Source organism: Amphiura filiformis, chromosome 1 (genome assembly GCF_039555335.1).
Source record: "Amphiura filiformis chromosome 1, Afil_fr2py, whole genome shotgun sequence".
In the NCBI taxonomy this organism is placed as follows: domain Eukaryota; kingdom Metazoa; phylum Echinodermata; class Ophiuroidea; order Amphilepidida; family Amphiuridae; genus Amphiura; species Amphiura filiformis.
Genome location: NC_092628.1, coordinates 81194185 through 81220159, shown reverse-complemented (window position 1 = coordinate 81220159; position 25975 = coordinate 81194185). Strand labels below are relative to the sequence as shown.

The window sequence follows — 25975 nt, the reverse complement described above, 5'->3', positions numbered from 1 at the left end:
ATTTCTTGTGACAAAATGCTGAGAGGAGAAACAAAATTAGCAATTTCAAATTTAGCCAAATATAATTACTTCCTGCAGCTATTCTAGTAACAGGTGTGATGATAGTTGTGGGCTGAAAAACACCGCTGTTAATTTTGTACTCATTTTCATAACTTAGAGACAATTAAAACAAGGGAGGAGCAACTCAATTTTTAAAGTTGCATTAAAATGTAAGAAAAGAAGCTCACACAATTTCAGAATGCTGAAATTGAATCGGATGAACCGGATGAACTCATATATAACTACTAAAGGAACACATATAAATAACCATAAATTATCAATAAATTGTAGTAAATAAATAAGGAAAACTTGCATACAAAATCAATTGATATAAAAAAGATATTTCATTTCATTGGCCGTTTCACAAAGTAATGTATCACCATGTTTTAACATATGGTGATATGTTGTAACAGCCAATAATCGCTTTTCCTAAATCAGGTTTCATGTACCAATAATTAATGCAGCTAATGTTGTTTTTCCTGAATCTGAATGCTCAATTCACCCATTGCACGGTTCCGCCATATGCAAGGAGAGCCTCGATCTGGCAGCATGCATGAATGGGAATTGAACCAGTCATATAACATTGCATAAAGTTACGTAATACTTCCTTTCATGTCTATTGCCAGTTCGAGACTCTCCTCGCATATGGCGGAACCGTGTAATAGGCGAATACTATGTCAACTTTGTCACTAATGTTGTTTTTCCTGAACCTGTGTGTTCAACAATGTGTAACATTTAACACCAATGTTGTTTTTCCTAAAGCTGGGTGCCCAACAATGTGTAACATTTAACACCAATGTTGTTTTTCCTAAAGCTGGGTGTCCAACAATGTTTAGCATTTAACACCAATGTTGATTTTCCTGAACCTGGGTGCCCAACAATGTGTAACATTAAACACCAATGTTGTTTTTCCTGAACCTGGGTGCCCAACAATGTGTAACATTTAACACCAATGTTGTTTTTCCTGAAGCTGGGTGTCCAACAATGTGTAACATTAAACACCAATGTTGTTTTTCCTGAACCTGGGTGCCCAACAATGTGTAACATTTAACACCAATGTTGTTTTTCCTGAACCTGGGTGTCCAACAATGTTTAGCATTTAACACCAATGTTGATTTTCCTGAACCTGGGTGCCCAACAATGTGTAACATTAAACACCAATGTTGTTTTTCCTGAACCTGGGTGCCCAACAATGTGTAACATTTAACACCAATGTTGTTTTTCCTGAAGCTGGGTGTCCAACAATGTGTAACATTAAACACCAATGTTGTTTTTCCTGAACCTGGGTGCCCAACAATGTGTAACATTTAACACCAATGTTGTTTTTCCTGAAGCTGGGTGCCCAACAATGTTTAACATTTAACACAAATGTTGTTTTTCCTGAACCTGGGTGCCCAACAATGTGTAACATTAAACACCAATGTTGTTTTTCCTGAACCTGGGTGCCCAACAATGTGTAACATTAAACGCCAATGTTGTTTTTCCTGAACCTGGGTGCCCAACAATGTGTAACAATTTAACACCAATGTTGTTTTTCCTGAACCTGGGTGCCCAACAATGTGTAACATTTAACACTAATGCTGTTTTTCCTGTGAACCTGGATGCTCAAGAATCTTTTGTGTACCATTTAACACTTACGTTATTTTTCTTGAATCAGGGTTGATCAACAATGTGTAAGATTAACACTAATGTTGTTTTTCCAGAACCTGGGTGCTCAGCAATGCGTAACATTTAAAATTGTTGTTTATCCTGACCTTGGTGCCCAACAATGTGTAACATTTAACAATAATAATGTTGTTTTTCCTGAACCAGGGTGATCAACAATATGTACTAAGATTAACACTAATATTGTTTCTCCAAATGAGTAGCACTAATATACTATGTTTTTTAAGAGGAACTTGAGTCTCAGACAATGTATAACACCAGATTGCAGTGTTGTTTTTCCTGACTTGGAGTCAAATAGCGTAGGCCCTATAGCATTATATTCTAGAATATCCAAAATGTTTTCCTGGAACTATCAGTGTATCACATAATGTGATAAATCCATGTGCTTTCCACAACCTTCGTACATCACTTTATTTTTGCTGCATTTTGTTTGACTGGCATAGCTGCCCAGGAAAAGTATCACAATATTGACTTCGCCTTGCAGTATACAAATGTTTTACCTATTAGTTGACTTCAATATTTTATGGAGAGACAGGTGTATAAACCTTGTAGTAACAAATAACCTTGGCAGGGGATTAATCAAGACAGATTTCACTGGGGAAGGTAGATTGGGAAGGATGCTTCTCTCAACTGACATTATACGTGCATTTAATTCAAGCAAATATTGCACCAGCATAATAAAAATCTAAATATTGTTTTTGGTATTCTCAATCTTAAAGCTGTTTAATGATCACAGATGCATAAATCTGAGATATAAATGACCTAGAGATAGATAAACAATTTTACTATGCTCAATCAATTGCAACAGATACTATGCTACTGCTAGCTCTGAAAATTGATGGAATCGGCTTCCTATTTGGTATCAATTCGATCTATCAACACCGATTCAGTCAGTATCATATCGAGTTGACATTTTTTCTCACCCTGTTATTTTTCTTAATTGCCAAGTCATAAACTGGAACCATATCTATCTTATAAGAATTCCCTTTAAAATGTAAAGCTGGTATCAAAATGTACAAACTTGTTCTTAAAAAATTGATTGGTACTACTTGCAGATATTTACCACAAACAATTCTACAAAAAAATAGGCCAATGCATGCACTAGTACGCTTAATCTTTTATGCCAACAAGGATGAAACTGATCCAGATAAGCCGGCATGGCAAAAAGACACTCTGGGGCAAGAAAGGTAGTAATAAACACCCACTGGTAGCTAACACAAAATGATGCATACAATCTAATATTATATGACTTTAGTCTGATATTCTGGCAATGATTAAAAATATATTCACATTCAAAAGATGCTCTCAAGGACAGCCAAATTAATATGTGTGAAAGATTCATTATTATCTATTTCAAAGATAATATAACCGTCTATCTTCCCACAGACACTCGCCATATTCCTGCAGCATCCACACACAAATTAAACATGGCATTTAATTTGCGCTCATGTCACAGATGCCATAATATTTGTAACCAGCAGTTAATGGTCTAGCAGCAATCACTGACCAAGTGTTCACTTATGAAAGAAAGTATTAAATTATGTTGACTCAGACAAATTGATGGTAATCATGTTCTACCATAATGGCTAGTGCTTGACTGACACATGGATATTATGTTGACCTAAATATATTATGCAAAGAATACTGTATGCTATCGGACTTGGAGATGTTGGTTTAATATAACTACACACTATTACTGATTTCAATTTGGAATATTAAATTATTTGAAACAATTTTCTGGGCAAAGCTTAACAAAATAATCAATTAAAGAACATTAATCAAAGTGTTCGCACTTAGGTCATAACGGTCGAAAATTGGACAAAAAACTAAGAAAATAATGACAACATTTAACTAGGCTAATTTTTCGATGAAACAGCAAAATTGGCTGGCCTAAGCTTAAAATCTATACAGGAAATACATAAACACATTCAGTATATCAGTATTCATCAAAGGTTTACAGTAATTTACTGCAATATACTTTTGTGTTACCACCTTTTGGTGTGTTTTCTGTCTGTTTGATCAAACGTAATAATTCCAACCAATGACACTATAAAAAACAAGGCTAATTATTATAGAATAATCATAAGTTAAGAATGACGTCTTTATCATTCTTAACTTACAATTATTCTGTAATTCCTACTGTCCTGTTGGTTTACCATTGTAGTGTACATATTTTATTCTTTATCAGGATCAATGATGGCCTGTTGGATTGCTTATCACTTAAATAGCCCTAAAACTTAACAAAACATATACATATTTGTGAGGTGTCATATCAAAAAGAGACACTTTTGGGCAGGTTATCAATTTTGAGTGTTTGCAGTTTTTCCCAATGAAATTGGACATTCCTAAGCAAAGATATTGAGTTCATAAGTTATGGTATTATAAAATTGGAAATTGAGAAATCGGCCTTTAAAAATATTATTGACAATGTTGAGAGTAGGAATGACCTTGAAAAATGTCTGAAAAAATACAAGATTCCAGTTATATTCCGGTCTGAAACTATCAGACAATATTTTAAACATTATTAACATCACAAATTTGTAACAAACCCAAATTGTGAACAAATCACCCCCGGGCAGATTTTTTGCTATTTCTCCATTTACGATCCTGCCTAAAGTGTCTCCTTTCGATATACCACATCACATTTAAGAAAAAAGATAATATCTGGGCTATATATATATGGTTCCAAAAATGTGGGCATAATTAAAATAACTTTCAGGCCCCTTAAGTTAAGAAAAAAGGTAACAAGTTGTGACAACAATATCACCTAATTTTGTTTTTGTGTTTAAGATTTCCTTAGCTGATCATGATCAACCTCCTTTGATCCCAATCCCAGTCATTTGAGAACACGGTGGCTCAGTGGTTACGGCTTTGCACTCATATCTTTGAGCCTCAACGTGCATGGGTTGCACCATCATGTTGCGCCCTTTGGCAAGGTGCTTTGCCTCGCTTGCCTCACCCCACCCAGGTATAATAGGAAGCTGTTAGGGGTTAGTCACAGTCATTGTACTGATGAACCCTGCACCATTTGTAGGCAGCAAACATGATTCCGACATATTCTAATTACGGCGGAATAAAGGTAAAGCGATTTAAGGCTGTTTACGGCATAAAGCGCTATACAAAATATATAAATTTATATTTTATTTATTCATTGTGATAAATAAAAACAATAAAACAAACTGCTATTTTAAATACAACCCTCTTTCTGAAATGTTACATGACAACCAATACATCATCTGATGTGCCATGTGATGTAAGCTTAATTACAACAATGCAATTTCTTCATCATGAGACTAATCATCTGTCAAGATGTGCACTGCAAATACTATATTAATATCCACGTAATATAAATGAAACAACTAATATAAGCTCATTACCATGACAATTATCTTGTTTAGAATGATATATAATAGCATGTCTCCTCTCCAGTTAATGAAGCCATGGCTAATTATCAATGCATTACATCAGGTCTATTGACAGGTTTCAATCATACTGGCTGGCACCAGTTGGATTTATTTGTACTTGATATAAAGGTAAAGGTAATGGAGGCGAACCTATCTATAAACAGTGAACAGAGTGCCCATCTTTCTTTTATTGGTGATTGGGCCATGCAGACTCCTCCAATGTTGCTGTCACCATGCATACACCCAGGTGGTGGAAAGGAGTATATGAGATAAAGTACCTTACTCAAGGGCACAACACGCATGGCCACAGCCCGGATTTGAGCCCACAATATCACCATCATGAGGCCTGTGTTCCACCCAGTGGCATAACTAGGGGGGAACAATGTGCCACGGGTGCTACCACTAGGGGGGCGCTAAATCGGCCTCACTTAAAAAAATATTGAACCTACCATTTGGCATGCATGAGCATGATTGCAATGATCGGGTGGGGGTAGGGGCGCCAATTTTGTTTACTGCCCCGGGCGCTACCAACCCTAGTTACGCCACTGGCTCCACCGCTAGACCACACATGCACACCAAGATATAAATGTAGCATACAAAAATAATGTGATTCAATGAAACTATATTTGTAACCCATCTGATCAAAAACATCTCAGATATCTTGGAAAATATATGTTACGATTTCTTAATCAAGTTAAAGAACTACTTTGTAGCTTTAAACTGACATCTAAACACATTGATGTTGGATGCAGAAGATTGACATTATGTGACAAATTTTGTGTGTGACAGATTCCTTCTTTTTTCATCTTTTCACAGATATTTTCTTTATTATTTGTAAAAGAGATTCTGACAACTGATATGTTTTGATGTGGGATTATATTAGAATGATTTTTGTTTTCTGATTCTTGAGTCCGCTATGGTATTCAGTTACCACATACCCTGTTAGTGCCTCATGAATTGTGTGAGGAAGTTGTACAATTCATTACCAGATTCACCATCCACCAGTACTTTCTAACAACACTTTGGTTCAAAGCATTCAACATTTTCACCAAATGATGTAAAAAGTCAATATTCCTGATAAGTTACATTGAAGTTTATCATTCTGTCCTCAATACTTGTATTCATTCAATCTATCTTTATTCGGCTTTCAATACATAAATACTGATCTCCCATGTACAGCAGGTACTTATTTAGAATAAAAATTCCTTTAAAAGGAATAGGGTGGGCAAATGAAAAATTGTCAAGAGAAATGAAAGAATGAGTAAGTCAAGTTCACAATTAAAAACAGGGAAAATATGACACAACATCGATTTCCAATAGGGGAATAACACAAAACGTATAAACAAAATTAAAAGAGTTTTTAACTTTATACGCTTATATCGTTTGTTATTCCCCATTGGAGGTTGTGTCATATTTTCCCTGATTTTAATCTGATCTATTGCTTATCCTTTGTTCTCTGCTGGTCAGTTGGAACAGATTTTCCTGTTTTATATTAACCCTTCACATCATAACACAAGACGTTTTATGTTAACATTTTATATAAAACATGGTTATAAAACTTTTGTAGATAATAGTTATTTAAAACATTTTCGTAATCATACCTAGAGGTTTTTTTTATCATCAGATAGAAAGACTTCTGCTCATCTTCTCTGGTGAGACAACAGGGCTGGGGTATCTTTCCATATCAAAGTTTAAAAATCTGTCATATCAATTTCCTTAATATGTTGTATTGCAACTTATGAGGGGAAATGTTTGATTTTACAATATTTCGATATTATTTTTTAACTTTGTAACTTTATTATGATTAACATAACTGTATTTCAAAGCGTCAAACTATATCATTTTTTTGTCCCAACAAAAATAATCCAGGGAATAAAATATTCATTCATATGTTTATTTATTTTATTCAACCTGGGCCATTTCTACTGGTGCACATGCATTCTAATAATTTGTCTATAATACCATATACAAGCATGATCAGCAAGCACTATTTGTCACAAGATTTGAAAAGTAAATAGCCTATGTACACACTGAACACAATGCACATACAAGCTGTATTTAAGTACATGCCAAAGCTGTCAGTATAAAATGATATATATGACCTTCACGATGCTATTATTAATTTAGCCCAAAGATTAGGAAAACTAGCAAAACTGGTGAACTGGTACTGTTCAAATAAAAACATCTGCAAATCTTGCTGCAATTTCCAAATAGTATTTCTATTACTTAAATAATTATTTTTGTTATTTCTTTTAATACAAACACATTACTGCCTATGACGACTTTATCGTATTACTTACATATCAAAATCAAGCAATAATTACAAAATTAGCCGTAAACTATCACCTCTGTGGGTGTTTGGGATATAACCGCACGAATATTTTCTCAACACTGCGGCATGTGAAAAAGTAGGTCAATAGTCAGAGAATACAGGGTGGGTGCGGCACGCCGCACCCACCCAAAAAGCTGACAGGTGGGGATGAAAATAAGAGAGCTTGAATCAGAAGCTGCTTTGGCAAAAAAGTGGCCCCTGGTTCACCAAGATATGGAGTGAACAAGGGGCCACTTTGGATGAACCAGGGGCCACTAGTGATAGGTGTGTAAAGATAGCAATTAACTTCCAGCTTAAAGCTCTGCAAATCCTGGTTTGAAACTATATGTGTTGGTAGGGCATTCCATATGACTGCAGCGTATGGGGGAAATGATCTTCTATGGGAGACAAAGCTGGTATTGGGATTTTAACAGCAAGATTGTGATCTGATGAAAAGCCTAATGATGGGATAGTTAACTATTTGAAGCTCCATAACAAGCTGGCATAAGAGATCATAAGAGGTAAGTAAACTTACAAAAGTTGTACGTCATTTAATCTTATTTTAATACATAGATTGCATGACAGGTTCACTGCATGTTTCGCAATCCAGGCCCTGGTGCATTAATTGCCATAAAAAGGTTGATGACAGGGAGGAGAAAATACCACAACTTAAGCTGCAATAATCCAGCGATTGAATGAGTGGGAGTTGAGGACATCCATATGGATGACTATCATTGAAGACCGATTTATAAAAAGACTAGTTTGTGTCTGACGTCTGGGTAGTGGCGCGGCCTGATTGGTTGCTGACCTGCGCAGTAGAGTATTTTTGGTCTGGATGACAGGACGTCATTCGCAAACTAGTCTTTTTATAATTCTGTCTTCAATTAAATGCAAGTGGTCTGCCTCTGAATGACATCATGGGATAGTGAGGTGGGGGTTGATCTAATCCATGCAGAGCTGGCATAATCCATGTTGAATTGCCATGGTTTTGTTAATTACAGCCCTTTTGGTTGTCTCTAGGTCAAGCTCATAAAAGTCCAAGTTAATGGCTAACAATCTTTTGCCAATCTGGTGATATCCTGGCTGACCACAGGTGACCTTGACTTTTGTTAAGGTACTTTTACAACAATGATTAAAGGTTTTACTTGTTGCATGAATAAATGGTGAATTAAAACATGTTGCATGAATAAATGGCGATTGACGCGTGAATAAATGTTTAAAACATGTTGGATGAATATAAATCCCGCAATAAATGGTGATTAAAAATATGTCAGATGAATAAATGGTAAAAACATGTTGGATGAATAAATGGTAAAAACATGTTGGATGAATGAATGGTGATTTACCTAAGGGTTACTCAAGTTTGGTCTCAGGATGGTTACTCAAGTTTACTCAAGTTTGGTTACTCATCCCTACTCAAGGTAGGGATGTGCTGCTGAGAATTTGAAAATGGACCCATCCAGATACCAATTTTTCAAGAAATTTGGATCCATTATTATACCAGAAGTCAATTTTTTTGACCAAATTAATACAAACTTTTTGCAAAATTTTTAGCATATTTCAAAAACTTTGAAAATATGACATTACCATATGTGACATGCTACCATGTAATGAATGTAAAATTGCAAGTTGGGTTTTGAGACGTCCTGACTGCTGCGTTGGTGTTCTTTGTTTCACATGCACCTGTTCAAGCCAATATACACGTATGTCTGTATGTACTTTGTGAATGGGGACACAATGGGCCATTCACAAAGAACTGCTTGTACAGGTGTGCGGCAAAGAAAGAACATCAACTCAACAGCAGGATTTCATGGTAAAAGGTCATATATCAAAATTGGTGATTGTTGAAAACATATTGCACAGTGAATAAATGATGGATTCAAACATGTTGCATGAATAAATGCTGTACTAACCCTAATGCTAAACATGGTTTCTGGCTATCAGAAAGGAAAGAAGGAAATGAAAAAGGACAGAAGATGAACAAAGAAGTTACTTGGCACCCCCAAGAAGTTAGACTCCTCGGGTGCCCACACAAGATCCCTGTGTATTATATGAAGTGGATTGCATCATGGCATCACGTGCAATGCATGCATGCACTGTGGTTTTCTTTGTAAGATTTTATAGAGTTAGGGTTATGCCTCAGTGCCTATTAACCCTAATGCTAAATGTGGTTTCTGGCTGAGGAAAGAAGCAATCTGCGTGTTTCTACTGAGGGCCAAATTCCGTGCCGTGCCGTGCCGTGCCGGGTCATACCGGGTAACAAGCCCAGTAGAAACGATCTGGGTAATCGGTTGCCGTGTCATGCCGGGTCATGTGCTCGCCTTTCGTGATCCACCTCTTGAGGTGGATCATGCCGGGTCAAAGTGTGTGATCCGCTCAGTAGAAACGAGCCGTGTGATCGGTTGCCGGGTCGAGGTCATGCATTTTGCAAAAATAACGCAATTTATATTCTACTTGTATTATAGGAGGGCATAGGCCTATAATGTAGTAGGTTCCTTCTTTCTGATATTATATATACTGGCCCACTTCTTTATAGTTAATGAGTGGGTTATATTTTGGCTGTAAATTAATTATCATATTAGCCAATTACTAGATCCACTGGTAAATTAATGCAATTTGGATTAACGAAAACACTAAGTTGTGATTGTAGCCCGGATTGTAGGTCCTATGCATGCTACCATACGAAGACATTTAAATTTAGGATACAACCGTCATGCTTTGCGCTTGTTGAAATCTGTTTTCCGTACTTCCGGTTTACAGGAAAAAATGCTGTGCATCGTGCGAGACACAGCTTTCTGGTCTCAGTAGAAACAAGCTGGGTAACGGTAGCCGGATTATGATCGGTATTTTGTGCCCAGAAAATAGCGGGTCAAAAAGCCGTACGCTCAGTATAAACACGTAGAATGAAAAAGGAGAGAAGATGAACAAAGAAGTTACATGGCACTCCCGAAATTTGAGCCTTAGACTCCTCGGGTGCCTCGACTTGTAGCCACAGGAGTTTTGCTGGCCTGGCAAGCAATTCCCTACAAATGTATGACTTGGGCTGATTGCGTCACATGCAATGCAAGTATGTGCAGTGGTTTTCTTTGTAAGATTTTATAGAGTTAGCAGTGGTGTATCGTGGCCACTCTTACCCCGGGGGCTACAGAGAATATTAAAGAATTAGATGTGATACACCCCCAATTACCCCCACCACTTTGAGCGGTGGCCCTTCTGGCGACCAAAAAGGTATAGTTACATTAGTTTTACAAAATTTTCTGCCCTTTTTTCATTAACCCTAACCCAACTGAGTCTCACTAAAGCTCACTATTAAAACCATTCTGCATGCATGCATCCATTCCATGTGACTTGATGACTTAATCAGCCTAAGTCATATATACCAGGGAATTGCTGCCGGGGCAGCCAAACCTCGGTAGCTACATGTCGGTGATCGTGTGCGTGGCATGCGAGGGGTCCCGAGTTCGAATCCTGGGGGTACCAAGTGACTTTTTTCTTCACCTTCTCTCCTTTTTTGTTTCTTCTTTCTCTTCCGATAGCAAAAAAAACACAGGTAGGGTTAGGGTTAATAATTCTGTTTGCCACCCCTTCTGTCCCACCCTTTTCGCTTTAATAATTCCCGGGAATAATTCTTCTTGCTTTTACCTGGGGGGGGGGGGTCGTACCCCAAAATACGCGCATGGTTAGGGTTAAAACATGTTGCATGAATTATTGGTGATTTAATAAGTATTAGGTAAATAAATGGTGATGATTAACAAAACAGAATGAATGAGCCATGAATAAATGGTTAAAATTAAAACAAGTTGAAAGAATAAATGGTTAATTTAAAACATATTGACTGAATATATGGTGATTTAAAACAGCCAGCTTTTGTTGTAAGTGCAAGGACACTTAACTACAGTGCTTTGGTCAAGTGCAATCAATGACCTGCATGAATGTCACTGGGTGCAGCTTTAATCACAAACTTTCACTCAAAGTGCGACATACATGGACATGTTTGTTGGGGTCTCCCCGTCAGTCCGAACCACAGTCAGCCCAAATTTGTAGGGTTAGGGTTAAGTTTAGGGTTAGTGTTAGGAACCCTTTTGACTGACAGTGTTTCTGACTGACGGAGTGTACCCTGTTCATCAACCCTGGATGTTAGTGCCACTTAGGTCCAAGGATGAGACCCCGGGGGACACCCATAAAACAGGTGATTAGACTAGGTCAAGAGCACTGTGTCATGTCGTAATACGTCCTTACCTCATAAGCTGCAAGACAGAGTGGTGTTCGCCCCATTGCATCTTGTGCATTAATTCCTGCCCCCATCCGTACTAGTAGCTTCACCATGTCTAGTTGTTTGTTGATAACTGCATGAGATAATGGTGTCATTCCTAGAGGACCAAATCAAACAATATGCATAAAACTCATCAATGATTAAAAACAATAAAAGAGTCACAGCATTCATAGGCAAGGATATATTTGAAAACAGGATTTTAAATCTTCTTTAGGAAGCAAGTTGCAAATTCAAAGCAACAGACAAGGCATTATGCTACACATATCGTCGCTATTATTGTCCAAACCTTGTAACTCCAATAGCTGCTGTGTGATAAATATGTACAATATGATATATCATATTGTACATATTTAACACCTAGCAGCTATTGGAGTTTTGACAGAACAGCAACAATTCTTCTCTTGGGTTTTAAACAACCTTGGTATTTCATGTCAAACACGCAAAATAACAAACCTGGTGAGTAAATCTGTCAAATGTATGTTAAATCTTACTTAGCCGAACGGTGGAAATCTTATATAGAGAGCTTTTAAATTTGTAACAAACATGTCCTGTCTCCAGTACATTGATAATAGTCTTGCTGTCATCTCATAAATACAAGCCAGAAAAGGTTAAATTTATATCTGGGGGATTTAAAAAGATATAACTTGCCTGGGTCTGCACATTATAGACATGCACTTAGAATCTAAAAATACACTTTCCAATTACATTTACTATGTTTTCTATGTTTTGTGACATAGTCAATATACCCGTACTTATTCTTGAAACAAAGGAGGCTTTACAATCAAAATGAAAGCAAATAGTGTGGTAGTGTCTCCGTTAAAGCAAATTAAAGTTGTTATATGAGACCTGTTCTCACAAAATGAGTGGAAATTCGCTAGAGAAGGAAAGTACATATATGGTTCATTGAATCTGTCAGAAAACAATAGAAAACAGAGGAATTCTTCATTGAAATATTGATGTTTGTGCACCAAGTGAGGGAACAACCCAGACAAGACTTTATATATCATTTTAACCGGTCGGTCTGAGCAGACACACGCTTGGGTCCTGATGGGACCAGGCTCAAGCAAAATGCTAAAGCCAAGCCTTTTATAGGCCAGCATGCTTAAATATAAGCTTTAAAAAGCTTTATCCATGCTGGCCTATACGAAGAAAGCTTATCCAGAGATTATGAATCTGGCCATAACTCAAAAATAAAGATTTACAACTTTCCTCTCGTTTTATGGGAACAGGTCTCCTATAATAGTGATCCTTGTGTGAGAAAATGAGCTTCCTCCTACACAAACCTTTACTCTCTTTATCATGTTTATGCAGCCACTGTCAGATTAAAGATAAGATATGGGGCTGACACATTCTGCCTTGACACAACATGTCAAGCATAAAGATCATACTGCGCAAAAAAGTATCTGTACACTTAAAACAAAAGCAATATCTTGAAGACACTAAAATTACCAAATAAAGTAATCAATACGGTACTATAGATAAGGTATATTGCTGAAAGTGATCGATAGGCAAAAGTGATGCATGCTGGGAAGCAAAAGGGCTCAAATTTGCAATCTCATGTGACAATATCTATAGTGTTTGAGCCCTTTTCTTTCCCAGCATGCATCACATTTACCCATCGATCGCTATCAGCAATATACCTTATGGATGTTCAGCATATGTTGACACCTCATTCAACACGATGCCACTCTCTATTCCCTCAAGTCATACCAATTTAAATGGAAAAGGAGAGCAGTTCAAAAGTGACACATTTGGGATATTTATCTTCCTTTTATAGGGTTAATTATTCCACCCCGGGTGCCCATCGGCTTTTCAACTCATTACAGTGTGACAGACGCACTCGCTGTGCTCATAATTAGCATGTTTCGAGCCCGGTATTGAGAGAAAAGTCTATGCAAACCTTTGTCACTTTTGAAATGCGCTTTTTTCATTCAAATTTGTTAAAGTTGGGAAAATAAAGTCGCATTTCTTGTGCAGAATAAGGTATTAAAATATGCAGAACAATATTTTCCATCTATTGACTGCATTATTTATTCATTTAGGTTGAGTGTCTTTAAGATATTGCTTTTGTTTTAAGTGTACAAACAAACTCTTTGTGCCCAGTATATATGAATATAAAAGGAAAGCTAAGTTTTTGTAATCCTTGTGTAAAAGTAAATATGAGAACTTCAGTAGATAGTAGGTTAATATGTCAGCTATCTTTAGTAGATAGCAATTTAATGTAACAGCTTATCTCAAGTAGATAGCAGGTTAATGTCAAAACTAAATTTAAAATCTCAAATTCTATGCCAACATCACCCTTCACAGCCATATCATTTATAGTTAAACGCTGCTGCACCAATCAGAAATATTATTTTGTCATCAAGGTCATTCATTCCGCTTTTAGCACACGCTGTAGAATGCTTATATCAAACCAATACAATAGGCCTATATTTCTTATATTTCTGTAAATATTTCTTATTTTGTATATATTTAATATTATAAGTCGATTTAGTCTCTTTCGAAAAAGTGTTAAATAAATGCCATTTAATAGAAACTAAAAGACCTAGATCCATATAATCTGTATAAGCACATCATTATATGCAATAAAAACAATTAAACGAATCTTGTTGCTATGACTATGAATTGCACGTCAAACCACTTGCTCTGAAGCTTTAATTGTAGTCGCACTTGACCAAGCACTTGAGGATTGACACTAGCTTTATACCCAAGAGTTTCATTCATTATTCCCACTACAATGCAATTATTATTCCCAATGTTTCTAGGCATTTATCTCTGCTAGAGCTTGGTACAGAGTGATATGTCCATTATGACATATATGTGTAGCGGAGATTGGAATGCAGTGCTAATTGAGTAAATGGAGTCAAGGGCAGAATTAGGGGAGATATATACATGTATATGGGTCCATGCCAGAATTAGAGATTTTTTGATACTTATAAACACTAATATATATTCTTTCACCTGAAACTCATAAAATATAGGATTTGCAGTAGCATAGCCAGGGGGCAGCTTCTCCCCTGTGAGAAGTCTTGCCCCCCCCCTCTGTGGGATGCTGCCTGCCTTAATATTTAAGATTTTAGGCCTTTTTGCCCCCTTAGAAATATGCCTTCCCCCCCCCTTCTGAAAAAGTGGGTTTTAATTCCCCCCTCCCCATTTCTTCTTGATTTAAAAATCACTATTTCACTCTTTTGGAACTCAAAGTCACATGGCTCATCAAGACAACGAATAAAGCAAATTGGTAGGGAAATACAAGTCCAGAATGTGCAAATTTAAATTATTGTGATTACGTGTGGAATTGGCGTTGTGTAACACGGCACATACCTGCGTAATGCAGTCAAGTCATATCCAATATTGTTAACGCCAGTAAACGTGTGTAAACAAAACAAAGATTTGCAAAACAAAGATTTAAAATGGCATGATGCGAGAAGAAATGAGAGTCAAGCCTTAACACACCAGAAAAGGAGTACAATGCCCGGAGGGGTCACTCACATGTGCTGCAGTCAAGGGTCCCTTTTTCAGCTCTCTGGCAGTTCCTTATGACCAGGGACAGGCGATTTGCGCGGAAAAAAAGAGCAAATTGCGCGGAACTCTTTTTTCAGTGCAAATCATGTATCCCTACCCATAGGGAAAAAAATAGCCAATTGGGCGGAAAAAAGTTCCGCGCAAATCGCCTGTCCCTGCTGATGACCCACATTTGGATCATACTCCAGTTCTTTGAGCCTCAAACTCTGACAATTGTAGCTCTTTAGCTGAAATTTTTTAGCTCCAAAGTTTATAATTTGGCCCAACTTTAGTGCACAAGTCCCATCAAAAATGTTAATTCATCAAGCCCCTCTACTTTGCCCAAAATCAGTTCTTAGTTCTCAAAGTTTGGCTCTCTGCGCTTCACACCCCTACCAAAATTCTCAGTTGAGTGCCCCCCATCAGGGGTACAAAGACAATTTTTGTAATTCCAACTCATACTTTGTAAATCAACAATATATAAAGAATGCTGGATTTTCCCATAATTTTATGCAGTAATTTGACATTATAAAATACCTAATGGGTTTAATAATTAATATATGGGCTATTCCAGTTGAAATCCATACACCCCCATATGGAAGACACAATCTTAATCTCCCACACAGGATGTGTGGAATTTCAAATGGGGTTACCTGAATGGGTGGCACCATATGAAACCTACACCCCCTGTGTGAGAGATTAAAGTCATGTCTTCCATAGGGGGTGTAAGGATTTCAACTGGAATAGCCCAATATTTCAAGCCTTCCTTTGTATGATAAAATGAATTACAAGCAGACGTTTTGCAAGCAGACGTTTCATCTTTTTTAAAAGCAGCATAGTTGAAAGAACATGTTAAATGTCAAACACTTTATTCCATTTTCTAAATGGACAGACCGAATAATAAATGTCACAAATATATCTGAGAACATAAAGGATTTTAAAAACAAGTCTTTGCTTTTTTACTTGAAAGGGCGGCTGCAAATGCAGAGACACAAACTAATAACTTTGTCAGGTTATACATATGGAAACACAAAATGTTATTTTTGTAATAAAATTATATTCAAGACAATATACTCCTTGCAAAATGTTTAAAAAATTAAAATTGAATAAATCAATGTCCAAGGAATCAATAATTCCATTCCATCTATTTTTTTTAATGTAATTTTATGTTTGGAATGAATTCCTAGAACACTATAAAATCAATATATTAAATCAATGCCAAATCTTGTTCTTGCCAAATCAAAATCTGACCTATTTATTGTCTATTGTTAAGACAGCAGCTGTTGCTAGGCAACAGAATTGTGCAAAGGCCGGCCATGATGCAAGGTCTGCTACAGGCACAGTGTCTGATATCATGTATTAAAACAGAGAACAGGTATAGATAAAAGGGGAAAATGGAAGGAAAAGAAAGAGAGGTGAAAAGCAACAAATTGCGAGAGCATTAGTGCGGGCATATAGGCACATAGCGCTCACCAGATACCGACTATTACCAAGGTACATATCGATGAGATGAGAAGAGGCACGTAAGCTGTGACATCACAGCACTAACACCAGAGGTTTTATAGTATAATAGCCATGGCTTTCTTACTAGAGCTAACCATGTAATGAAAACCTCAAATTGGAATACAATTATCTCTTTTACCACACGATCGATTGTTGCAATGCTGAGTTTCAAAAATGCACCACGTTGTGACTTGAAACAAATTAATGAGAATGATGTTGGCATTAATGCAATTTTGATTTTATGTTACAAATGTGCTGCAAGGTCAAATTTGGTCAGTTTAATGACTGATAATAAAGATAGAAGATGAAATTTTATATCCATTTCCTGAAAAACAAGAAGACATATGTATTGAGTAGTGGGGGCTGCAGGATTTTTTATAGGAAAATGCCTAACATTTGGCATTTTTAACCCAAAATTGTGGATTATTGTCTGTGATTTATTTGTTCTGAATGGGGAGCATTCAGAGGGGAAAGCCCAATGTTTTTTTGAGGGGAATGGTGGGGGGTAAATGCTCCTCCCCTTTGGTGGTGCCACTAGTCGTATACCACTGACTACAAATAACTGACATTGGTTTTGGTCTCAAAATGTATATGCAAACACTGCATGTAATAAGCTTTAATGATACCTGAATTGTGTCCATTTCTTTTAAGTACCTCATACGATTTGGTCACTATTGCATAGCCACTTGTCTGTCTGCATCAATTTATACTGCATGTTCACTAAATGTCTATATATCTGCTGAACTCAATATCTGTAGCTTAAGTGAATATGCAAGGTATCTTGGCAACACCGTAACTTATTAAGTGGCGGATATAAAATGAAGTGGTAATATGGGTTGTAGGTAACTCATAACGCTATAGCAGTTAGATAGATGCTAGCCTCAGGCGTGTCTTAGCAGATTCAAGATGTACGTAAATATGAAATAAATACCATTTGTCTAGGTTGGTTGGTCAGAGGCAAAGCAATTAAGGACTATAAACGAAAGTGATGGATTTTAACAAGAAATTAACGCTATAAAGGGTTTCTGTAGGATTTTAATGTCATGTTACAAGAAGATGGTTCTGTGCAATATTTCAGTCAACATACTGTGACCTCTTGGCAAGATTTATTATTATGATTATGATTATTATTATTAGTGTTATTATTATTATTATTATTATTAATTATTATCATTATTATTATTGATGATTTTATTTTGTAATTAAATCTAATACTGAACTAAAATTTGCAACTCACTTTGCAACGCTAATGTCCGAAAACATCAGACTTCATCAGGACTTCAACATCTGACGTCACAACATCATCAATCAGATGCCTGACGAAGTCCGATGTTTTCGGACGCAACGTAGCACAGTGAGTTGCAAATTTTAATTCCAGTATTAGATTAATTTACAAAATAATGTTTTGAACAACTGGATGAATAATCTACACCAAGATATTATTGATGATTATTACTCCACATAATCACATTTACAGTAGTCTATGAATGGCCTCACTGAGGCTCTGTAAAATAATCATTCAAAATATGGGACAAGCAGTGAAGCACAGCTTGAAATAACACACACAATAACTGATGAAGGATTTTCTTTTACTTGCATCAATAAGGCCAAGGTAAACATCTTGACTCAGAAACCTCCTCATTATGCTATGTTAGTGTTGATTTGCTGCCCACGTGTAGAGCAAGAGAAGGGGGTCATTCTGGGAAATAATTATGAACTTGCCTATAATGTAGAGTGAAAGGGAAAACCCAAAGGTTCAAATCCAAGAGTTGTCAAACCATGTTATCAAGGGTACCTATAATTAAAGACAGAGATAAAAAGAATTTATCGGGTCTGATGTCACTGTCAATTACGATCCTTGATTGGTTTACACAGGTTAATAGCGCGTCAAAAGGAAGACTGATCTATCTGGTGCTGATCGGAGAAAAGGAATAGCAGAAAATGGCAAAAAATTACATACTTTTACAAGGCAAAAAGCAGCTTTTCTATAGGCATTGTTGACATGGTGCCTTCGAGAAAGAAAGTTTCCTACTATAAAGACCTAACTTTTGAGATGGTTTGCATGTTTGAAGGTGCAAAATTAACAATTAGGCCGTTCAGCAAGTCATCATCACGACATTTGTAAACAAACCCTGCTCGTGTTTGATTGACAGATGACGTCAGATGCGATAAATTCTTTTTATCTGTCTTTCATTATAGTCCATGTTTGACAGCACTTTGGCTAACTGCTTACATAGCTGTTCTGTGTGGAAGATTAACTCTAACTGCCTAAGGGATTTTTGGCGACGGGAAGGGAAAGAAGGAAGGAATAAAGAGAGAAAAGAAGGAAAGAAGTTGTTTGCTCTGGGTGGGATTCGAACCCGAGACCCCTCGCATGCCAGGCACTGGGTCGGCAACACTTTGGTACGGGTCTTGGACTTCGCTGGCCAGCGAAACCGTGCCTATATCACTTAGGGCAATTGCATCATCACACCATGTGGGATGCATGCACGAACAGCGCATATATCAAGTAGTATTTTGTAGTATACCGTCCTGTTAGGGTTAAGGAAGCCTATACTGAGTTTCGATAGTGGTAACCTAACCCTAACCGCCTAAGGGCTTTGTCATCCTGGCTTTCTAAGACACTTGGATCATGATTGACAGTATCCATTCCATGTGCTAACTATGCAAGGGATTGAACCCAAGACCTTATCTTTGTCATCCTGGCTTTCTAGGACACTTGGATCATGATTGAACGGATCCAGCTGCTAAATATGCAAGGGATTGAACCCCAGACCCAAACTTGGATCATGAATTAACAGCATGCATGTGCCAAATACACAAGGGATTGAACCCACACCTTACCTTTGTAATCCTGGCTTTCTAGGACACTTGGATCATGATTGACCGCATACAGCTGCTAAATATGCAAGGGATTGAACCCCAGACCTTAACTTGTCAGCCTGGCTTTCCAAGACACCTGGATCATGATTGACAGCATCCATGTGCTAAATATGCATGGGATTGAACCAAAGACCTTACCTTTATCATCCTGGCTTTCTAGGACACTTGGATCATGATTGATAGCATCCTGTGCTAAATATGCATGGGATTGAACCCCAGACCATACCATTGTCATCCTGGCTTTCTAGGACACTTGGATCATGATTGATAGTATCCTGTGCTAAATATGCATGGGATTGAACCCCAGACCTTACCTTTATCATCCTGGCTTTCTAGGACACTTGGATCATGATTGACCGCATACAGCTGCTAAATATGCAAGGGATTGAACCCCAGACCTTAACTTGTCAGCCTGGCATTCCAAGACACCTGGATCATGATTGACAGCATCCATGTGCTAAATATGCATGGGATTGAACCCAAGACCTTACCTTTATCATCCTGGCTTTCTAGGACACTTGGATCATGATTGATAGCATCCTGTGCTAAATATGCATGGGATTGAACCCCAGACCATACCATTGTCATCCTGGCTTTCTAGGACACTTGGATCATGATTGATAGCATCCTGTGCTAAATATGCATGGGATTGAACCCCAGACCTTACCTTTATCATCCTGGCTTTCTAGGACACTTGGATCATGATTGACCGCATACAGCTGCTAAATATGCAAGGGATTGAACCCCAGACCTTAACTTGTCAGCCTGGCATTCCAAGACACCTGGATCATGATTGACAGCATCCATGTGCTAAATATGCATGGGATTGAACCCAAGACCTTACCTTTATCATCCTGGCTTTCTAGGACACTTGGATCATGATTGATAGCATCCTGTGCTAAATATGCATGGGATTGAACCCCAGACCATACCATTGTCATCCTGGCTTTCTAGGACACTTGGATCATGATTGATAGCATCCTGTGCTAAATATGCATGGGATTGAACCCCAGACCTTACCTTTATCATCCTGGCTTTCTAGGACACTTGGATCATGATTGACAGCGTCCATGAGTAAAGACAAGTTGCCGGTAGCTGCACCCTGATGGGCCAACTGCTGTAGATGCTCATCACTCTCTTGCACATTGTCACAATCTGCAGAGAGAAAACAGAAATTGTATTTTAAATTGATTCTTGAATACAGAAAGCAATCATATCTAAAAAAAATGCAAATTTAAATAGGACTATAGCAGTAAACTTGAAATTCACACTGTTCACTTTGGTGTTGAAATTAATTTCAAACAATATGATATGGTACACTATATAAGCAAATGCCACACATGTATCATCATGCCCCTTAAGGATCTTCTGGAACCAACTACTTTTAAACATTAGTGTCATACAAGAACATGAGACCATAATTTGCTGCAGAAGTACTGAAGTAGTGACGTAGCAGGATGAATTACTATAGGGACCCGTTTACTATTTTGAATGTATTGCCCTGCACTATAAGCAGGCAGCGCTCATCACTGTGTATGTGTGAAATCATAGATTGAAAAACACACTAATCACACAGGTGCAAGTGTAACAGGGCAAGTGTAACATACACAGACTCAGCAACAAGTAAAATTTCTATAGAATTATGATCCAGGCCTTTATTTATCCCTATTCTTGGATAATATGGTACAAGGCAGAGGAACAGCTTAACGTCTAGTGCAGGGCAATACATTCAAAAATAGTGTAAACTGGTCGCTATGGTAATTAATCCAGTTACATTACTACTTCTGCTGCGAATTCAGCATGCCTACATGTACTTTATCACTCTTCAAAACAAATTCATCCAATCTAACTATTAAATCGTACCGTCATGCATTCTAACAATCCACATTCCAAAAATGTCACTTGACGACATAAACAAATCAAGTAATACTGAATTATATGATATAACCTATAGTTACCTATTGGGTAAAAATGAATAAAATACCACAACAGACTGATAATTACATTTCCATAAGATTTCACTGGTCAAGGAAATCACATTTTTATGCAGTCCATCTTTCTTGGAAATAACTGAAGGCATTAATTGAGGCAAATTGACAAATTGTGTCAGAAACAGGGGTCAAAGTAAATGGTAGCTGTCAGGCCAAGGCCAATTTCAGTTGTGCCTCAGGTTACATTATCTGTCTCAATATCCATTCCCACAGTTGGCATCTAAACCTACAGATAAAAGTGCTTTGGGCTATTCCCGTTGGAATACATACAATATACCACCCTGAGGAAGACATAACCTTAATCTTCCACACAGGGAGTGTGAATTTCAAACGAGATTACCTGATTGGGTGACTCCATTTGAAATTTACACCCCATGGGTGGGAGAGTAAGGTTATAATTTCAATAGGGCATGTATGAATTTCAACTGGAATAGCTCATTAAATATCGTACAACCTTTTATCATCCAAAGTACTGTTACCTGTACTGTCCTGTAGGCATTTCTTTTATTAATGGGTTGTATTGTAGTGTATTGGAGGACTCTGCACATTTGCATGTTGCTCATAGAGGCAACTTAATGTACTTCCGATTTATTTTGCTATGTGGCTATTTGCATTCAATGTGTAACATGTAGAATGTATGTTGTGCGAAAACACATGCTATTGCTAAGCAAACCTATGTAAACGCTCAAGCTTAAAGATGCAAATTATTGTTCAATTTTGTTTCGGGCTCTTGAATTGCTGATGAATGCCATTGGGCTAGCTATTTAAAATTTAAAATCCACACTTAATAACCCCTGTGGATTTAGCTAAATTATTCCACAGAGGGAATATGAGTTTCAAATAGAACAGACAGTTGGATAACTTCTATCACAGATAATGTGTTCCAATATCTGTGCTTCTATTTGAAATACCTACTCCAGTTGTGGAAGATATAGGTAAAGCCATAATACAGGGGGAGACTGGGTTTTAAAATGATTTAACCTTGACCAATTACATTAGAAAAGCATACTCCCCCTGTGGAACATATTTCCAAAATCTTTCACAGGGGTAGTGTGGATTACAACTGGAATAGCCAATTAGGTACATTATCTGCCCTCCATGAGCAACAAACCAAGATGGCGGATTTACCACAGTGATATGTAGGGTTCAATTTTAAATAGGCAATCTTTGGGTATAACATCTTTGGTATTAGAATAAATCCTAGATAATCACTGCACATATTGTTAAAAAAAAAAAATTTGAAAATTTTCATGTATTTGATCTGCCTCCATTTTATGCCCATTGAGCAAAGTTTAAGCACACACTTTATCTGACATAAATGGTTAGCAATTTCAAATAGAGAATCAGTTGCCATGGCAATATACTCTTATGAGTTTTTAATTTGTAAACATATAAGCATTAAAAACACACATATACATATGATTCCTCAAGGTTCTACTCACTGCAATTATATACTCATACAAACATCAAAATGGTCTGCAAATGTTTGCAATTATTCTCTCTGCCAACAAAATTTTAAGTGTTTTCCAGATGTAAATAATTGCAATAAATTTGATTGATTTATCAGAGCAGTAATAATTCAATTGTAAATACAAGTGCTGCTAACAATAAGATGATTATTATTATTTCATTGCCACACTGTAAACAAAATAGTAACAAAAAAAATGAAAATAAATTTCACTTAGCTTTAATTTTAAATTTACAAAACTTCCTGATTTACACTTCACACATAATGACATATTTATTTCTTTGATGAATACTCAAATAAAGTGAAGCGTTTATGACTAAAATAGCATAAACTTGATCATTTTGATGGTCTTCTTTCAACTAAATTTTATAATTTAAGAATACAGGCACAATACATTTCGCAAAAACTTCAATGGCATTTTTCTTGAAATATGCATTTTGCAAATACGTCACTATGTGATACAGCTGACGGTACTATCTCTGTGCGCCAATAAAATCCACACAATTTTAAATGTGCATTTGTTTCAGGGCTTAATGTTCTTTCATGTAGAATAAAAAGACCTAAAAAGTTATGGTATTTTTGGACAAAAAATGTATATCTTCAATACGAGAGGTCATAATTTTTAAATGATGGACGGCTTTTCCTCCCAGCTACAGGGAGTTAATATGTACGTTTTGTACATTAGGCAACAAAACAAAATGATTTACGGGCGGACAGGCTTTTTTCTGGAAGCTAAAATTACCCTAAAATTTCACCAAAATCTGACAAATCTAAACAATGGGTTGCTTTTACATGATTTTAGCAAAGTTTTAAAAAAAATTCTCCAAAACTCATATTCTAGGCCAGTCAGGCCTGTAGAACAGGGTTTTTTTTTCATCACCCTAATATACCTAAAAAACTAGATACATATTTTGTAAAGAAAGAAGCTCAAGCTTTCATATAACATTTCACTTCAGCATACTGTAAAAGTACAGACTACCATCTTATTTGTACAAACTATGGTTAGGTTGCAGATGTCTTATTAAATCCCCCGGATGTCTAGTGACCTCCTTCCTCTAGAATATATGTAATCCATTACTGAAAAAGGCATCTATATCTTAATCTCAAACTACTGACTGCTTAATACGTGTATCTACTTTATTTACAAGTATGTTATATAACGTATGATTTGCGATTCAGCATGCAAAATTGTACATAATTTAACAACTGTTAATGTTGAATATCCAAAAAGATTACCCAAAAAAAAGTAAGGACTTGAAATTGCTCCATATGTAAAGCTATGGTAAATCAGCCATATTGTTTTGTCACTCATGGATGGCAAATATATGGTGTAAATCTGGTGTTTTTTTGGCAAAAGCTCAAAATCCAAAAGATTACCCCCAAAAAAGCAAGGACTTAAAATTGACCCATATGTAAAGCTATTGTAAATCAGCCATATTGTTTTGTCACTCATGGATGGCAAATGTATGGTGTATATCTGGTGTTTTTCGGCAAGAGCCAGAAGCGTAGCCAGCGGGGGGCAGGGGGGCAGAAAGAAAAAAGTGCCCCTCTGACAAAAAAAAATAAAAGAGAAAATCAGAAGAGAAAAGCCTGAAATTCAGCCTGATCATAGGCCAAAATAGCGTAAAATTAAAAAAATTCTGTGCTACGCGCGCACATTGTAGCATTAAAGCCCTTTCTATCCTGAAAATGGGCAAAAATAGTGTAAAATACCAAATTTTTGCGTGTTACGCACGCACATCGTCCCAATAAAGATTTTTTTGGAAGCTGGAAGACATACAGTCTCTATGTATTGTATAATACAACTGTAATATTATTTTCGTCTGTGCCCCCTAAATTTTATTTTGCCCCCCCCTCCCCCGACCAAAAAAGCTGGCTACGCCCCTGGCAAGAGCTCAAAATCAAATAATAATTTGCATCTTTAATGTTGAGCATTAGATCCGGCGCCTAGATTTTGGATACATGTTACACGCAGAACGCAAACAAGGGTATTTGCCAAGTGGCATAGCGAAATTATCCAAAGGTACACTATTAAACTCTGTGAGCGACACACACAACATAACTGAGTTGATAGTCTTTGGTTCTACCTTAATATTGTAAAAGTCATACTCTGTGATAACAGCATATAATTTCAAAACTGCTACATTCAATCATTTAAAATTTGTACTTGCAGTTGGAATAATTATAATATAACAACAATACAATTGAATAGTTATTATTCATAATTGTGTGAATTCACTAAGTTAAATGTTTGGGTAATATAAAGATGTAATTGCTTTTGAAGTATAGTCAGTCTAATAAAGTGTCAAGCTTCCTCACTGACATACAGTTGGCTGTGTTATTACTTGGGTCATACACATTCTTGTGAAAACATAGTAAACTATTAATAGCACCGACCAAGGTCTATCGGTTTTGCAATTGATAATGGTGACAGCATGCATCCTGGTTTGTGTGATTTTTTCTAACATTTAACTTGTTGTGGAGCTATTTGCCAGCTCCTTTTTTATAGTGATTTTCTCACAAATGGTGATAATTTTGAGTTGAAAGTAAGAACAGTCCCTATAAAATTCCCATCACATTAAAATGGTACATAGAGTGGTTCACATAATACCTCGCGGTGAAAACAATAATTACTTCAGAAAGTACAAAATACAGAGGAGACCTGGGCCTATCAATCATGAAATATTTTGAAAGTAGACAATCTCTTGGCATATGTATATGTTGCTATCTTGAGGAATATAAATTGCCCTACAACAATCTATGTTAAGGATATGTTGTTATCTTCAGTAGATAGCATCAAAAAGTATACGAAATATTGTCCTATGAAAATCTACACAGTAAATATATTTTGCTTTCTTCGGTAGATGGCAAGACAGAGTGTCGGGTCAGGAATAGTGTCCTATGACAATCTATAATGTTAAAGATATGTTGCTATCT

General features: G+C 36.7%; 1 protein-coding gene across 1 annotated transcript in view; it reads right to left on the bottom strand.

The window, feature by feature from the left end:
- LOC140154518 (uncharacterized) overlaps positions 1 to 25975 on the bottom strand; it is a 69691-nt gene that overhangs the window by 29098 nt on the left and 14618 nt on the right. Inside the window, exons 3-4 of the mRNA XM_072177090.1 lie at positions 20600 to 20734; positions 11659 to 11789 (exon numbers count right to left, since the gene is read on the bottom strand). Of these exons, the coding sequence (XP_072033191.1) occupies positions 11659 to 11789; positions 20600 to 20734 (266 nt within the window). The remainder of the gene's footprint in view (positions 1 to 11658; positions 11790 to 20599; positions 20735 to 25975) is intronic.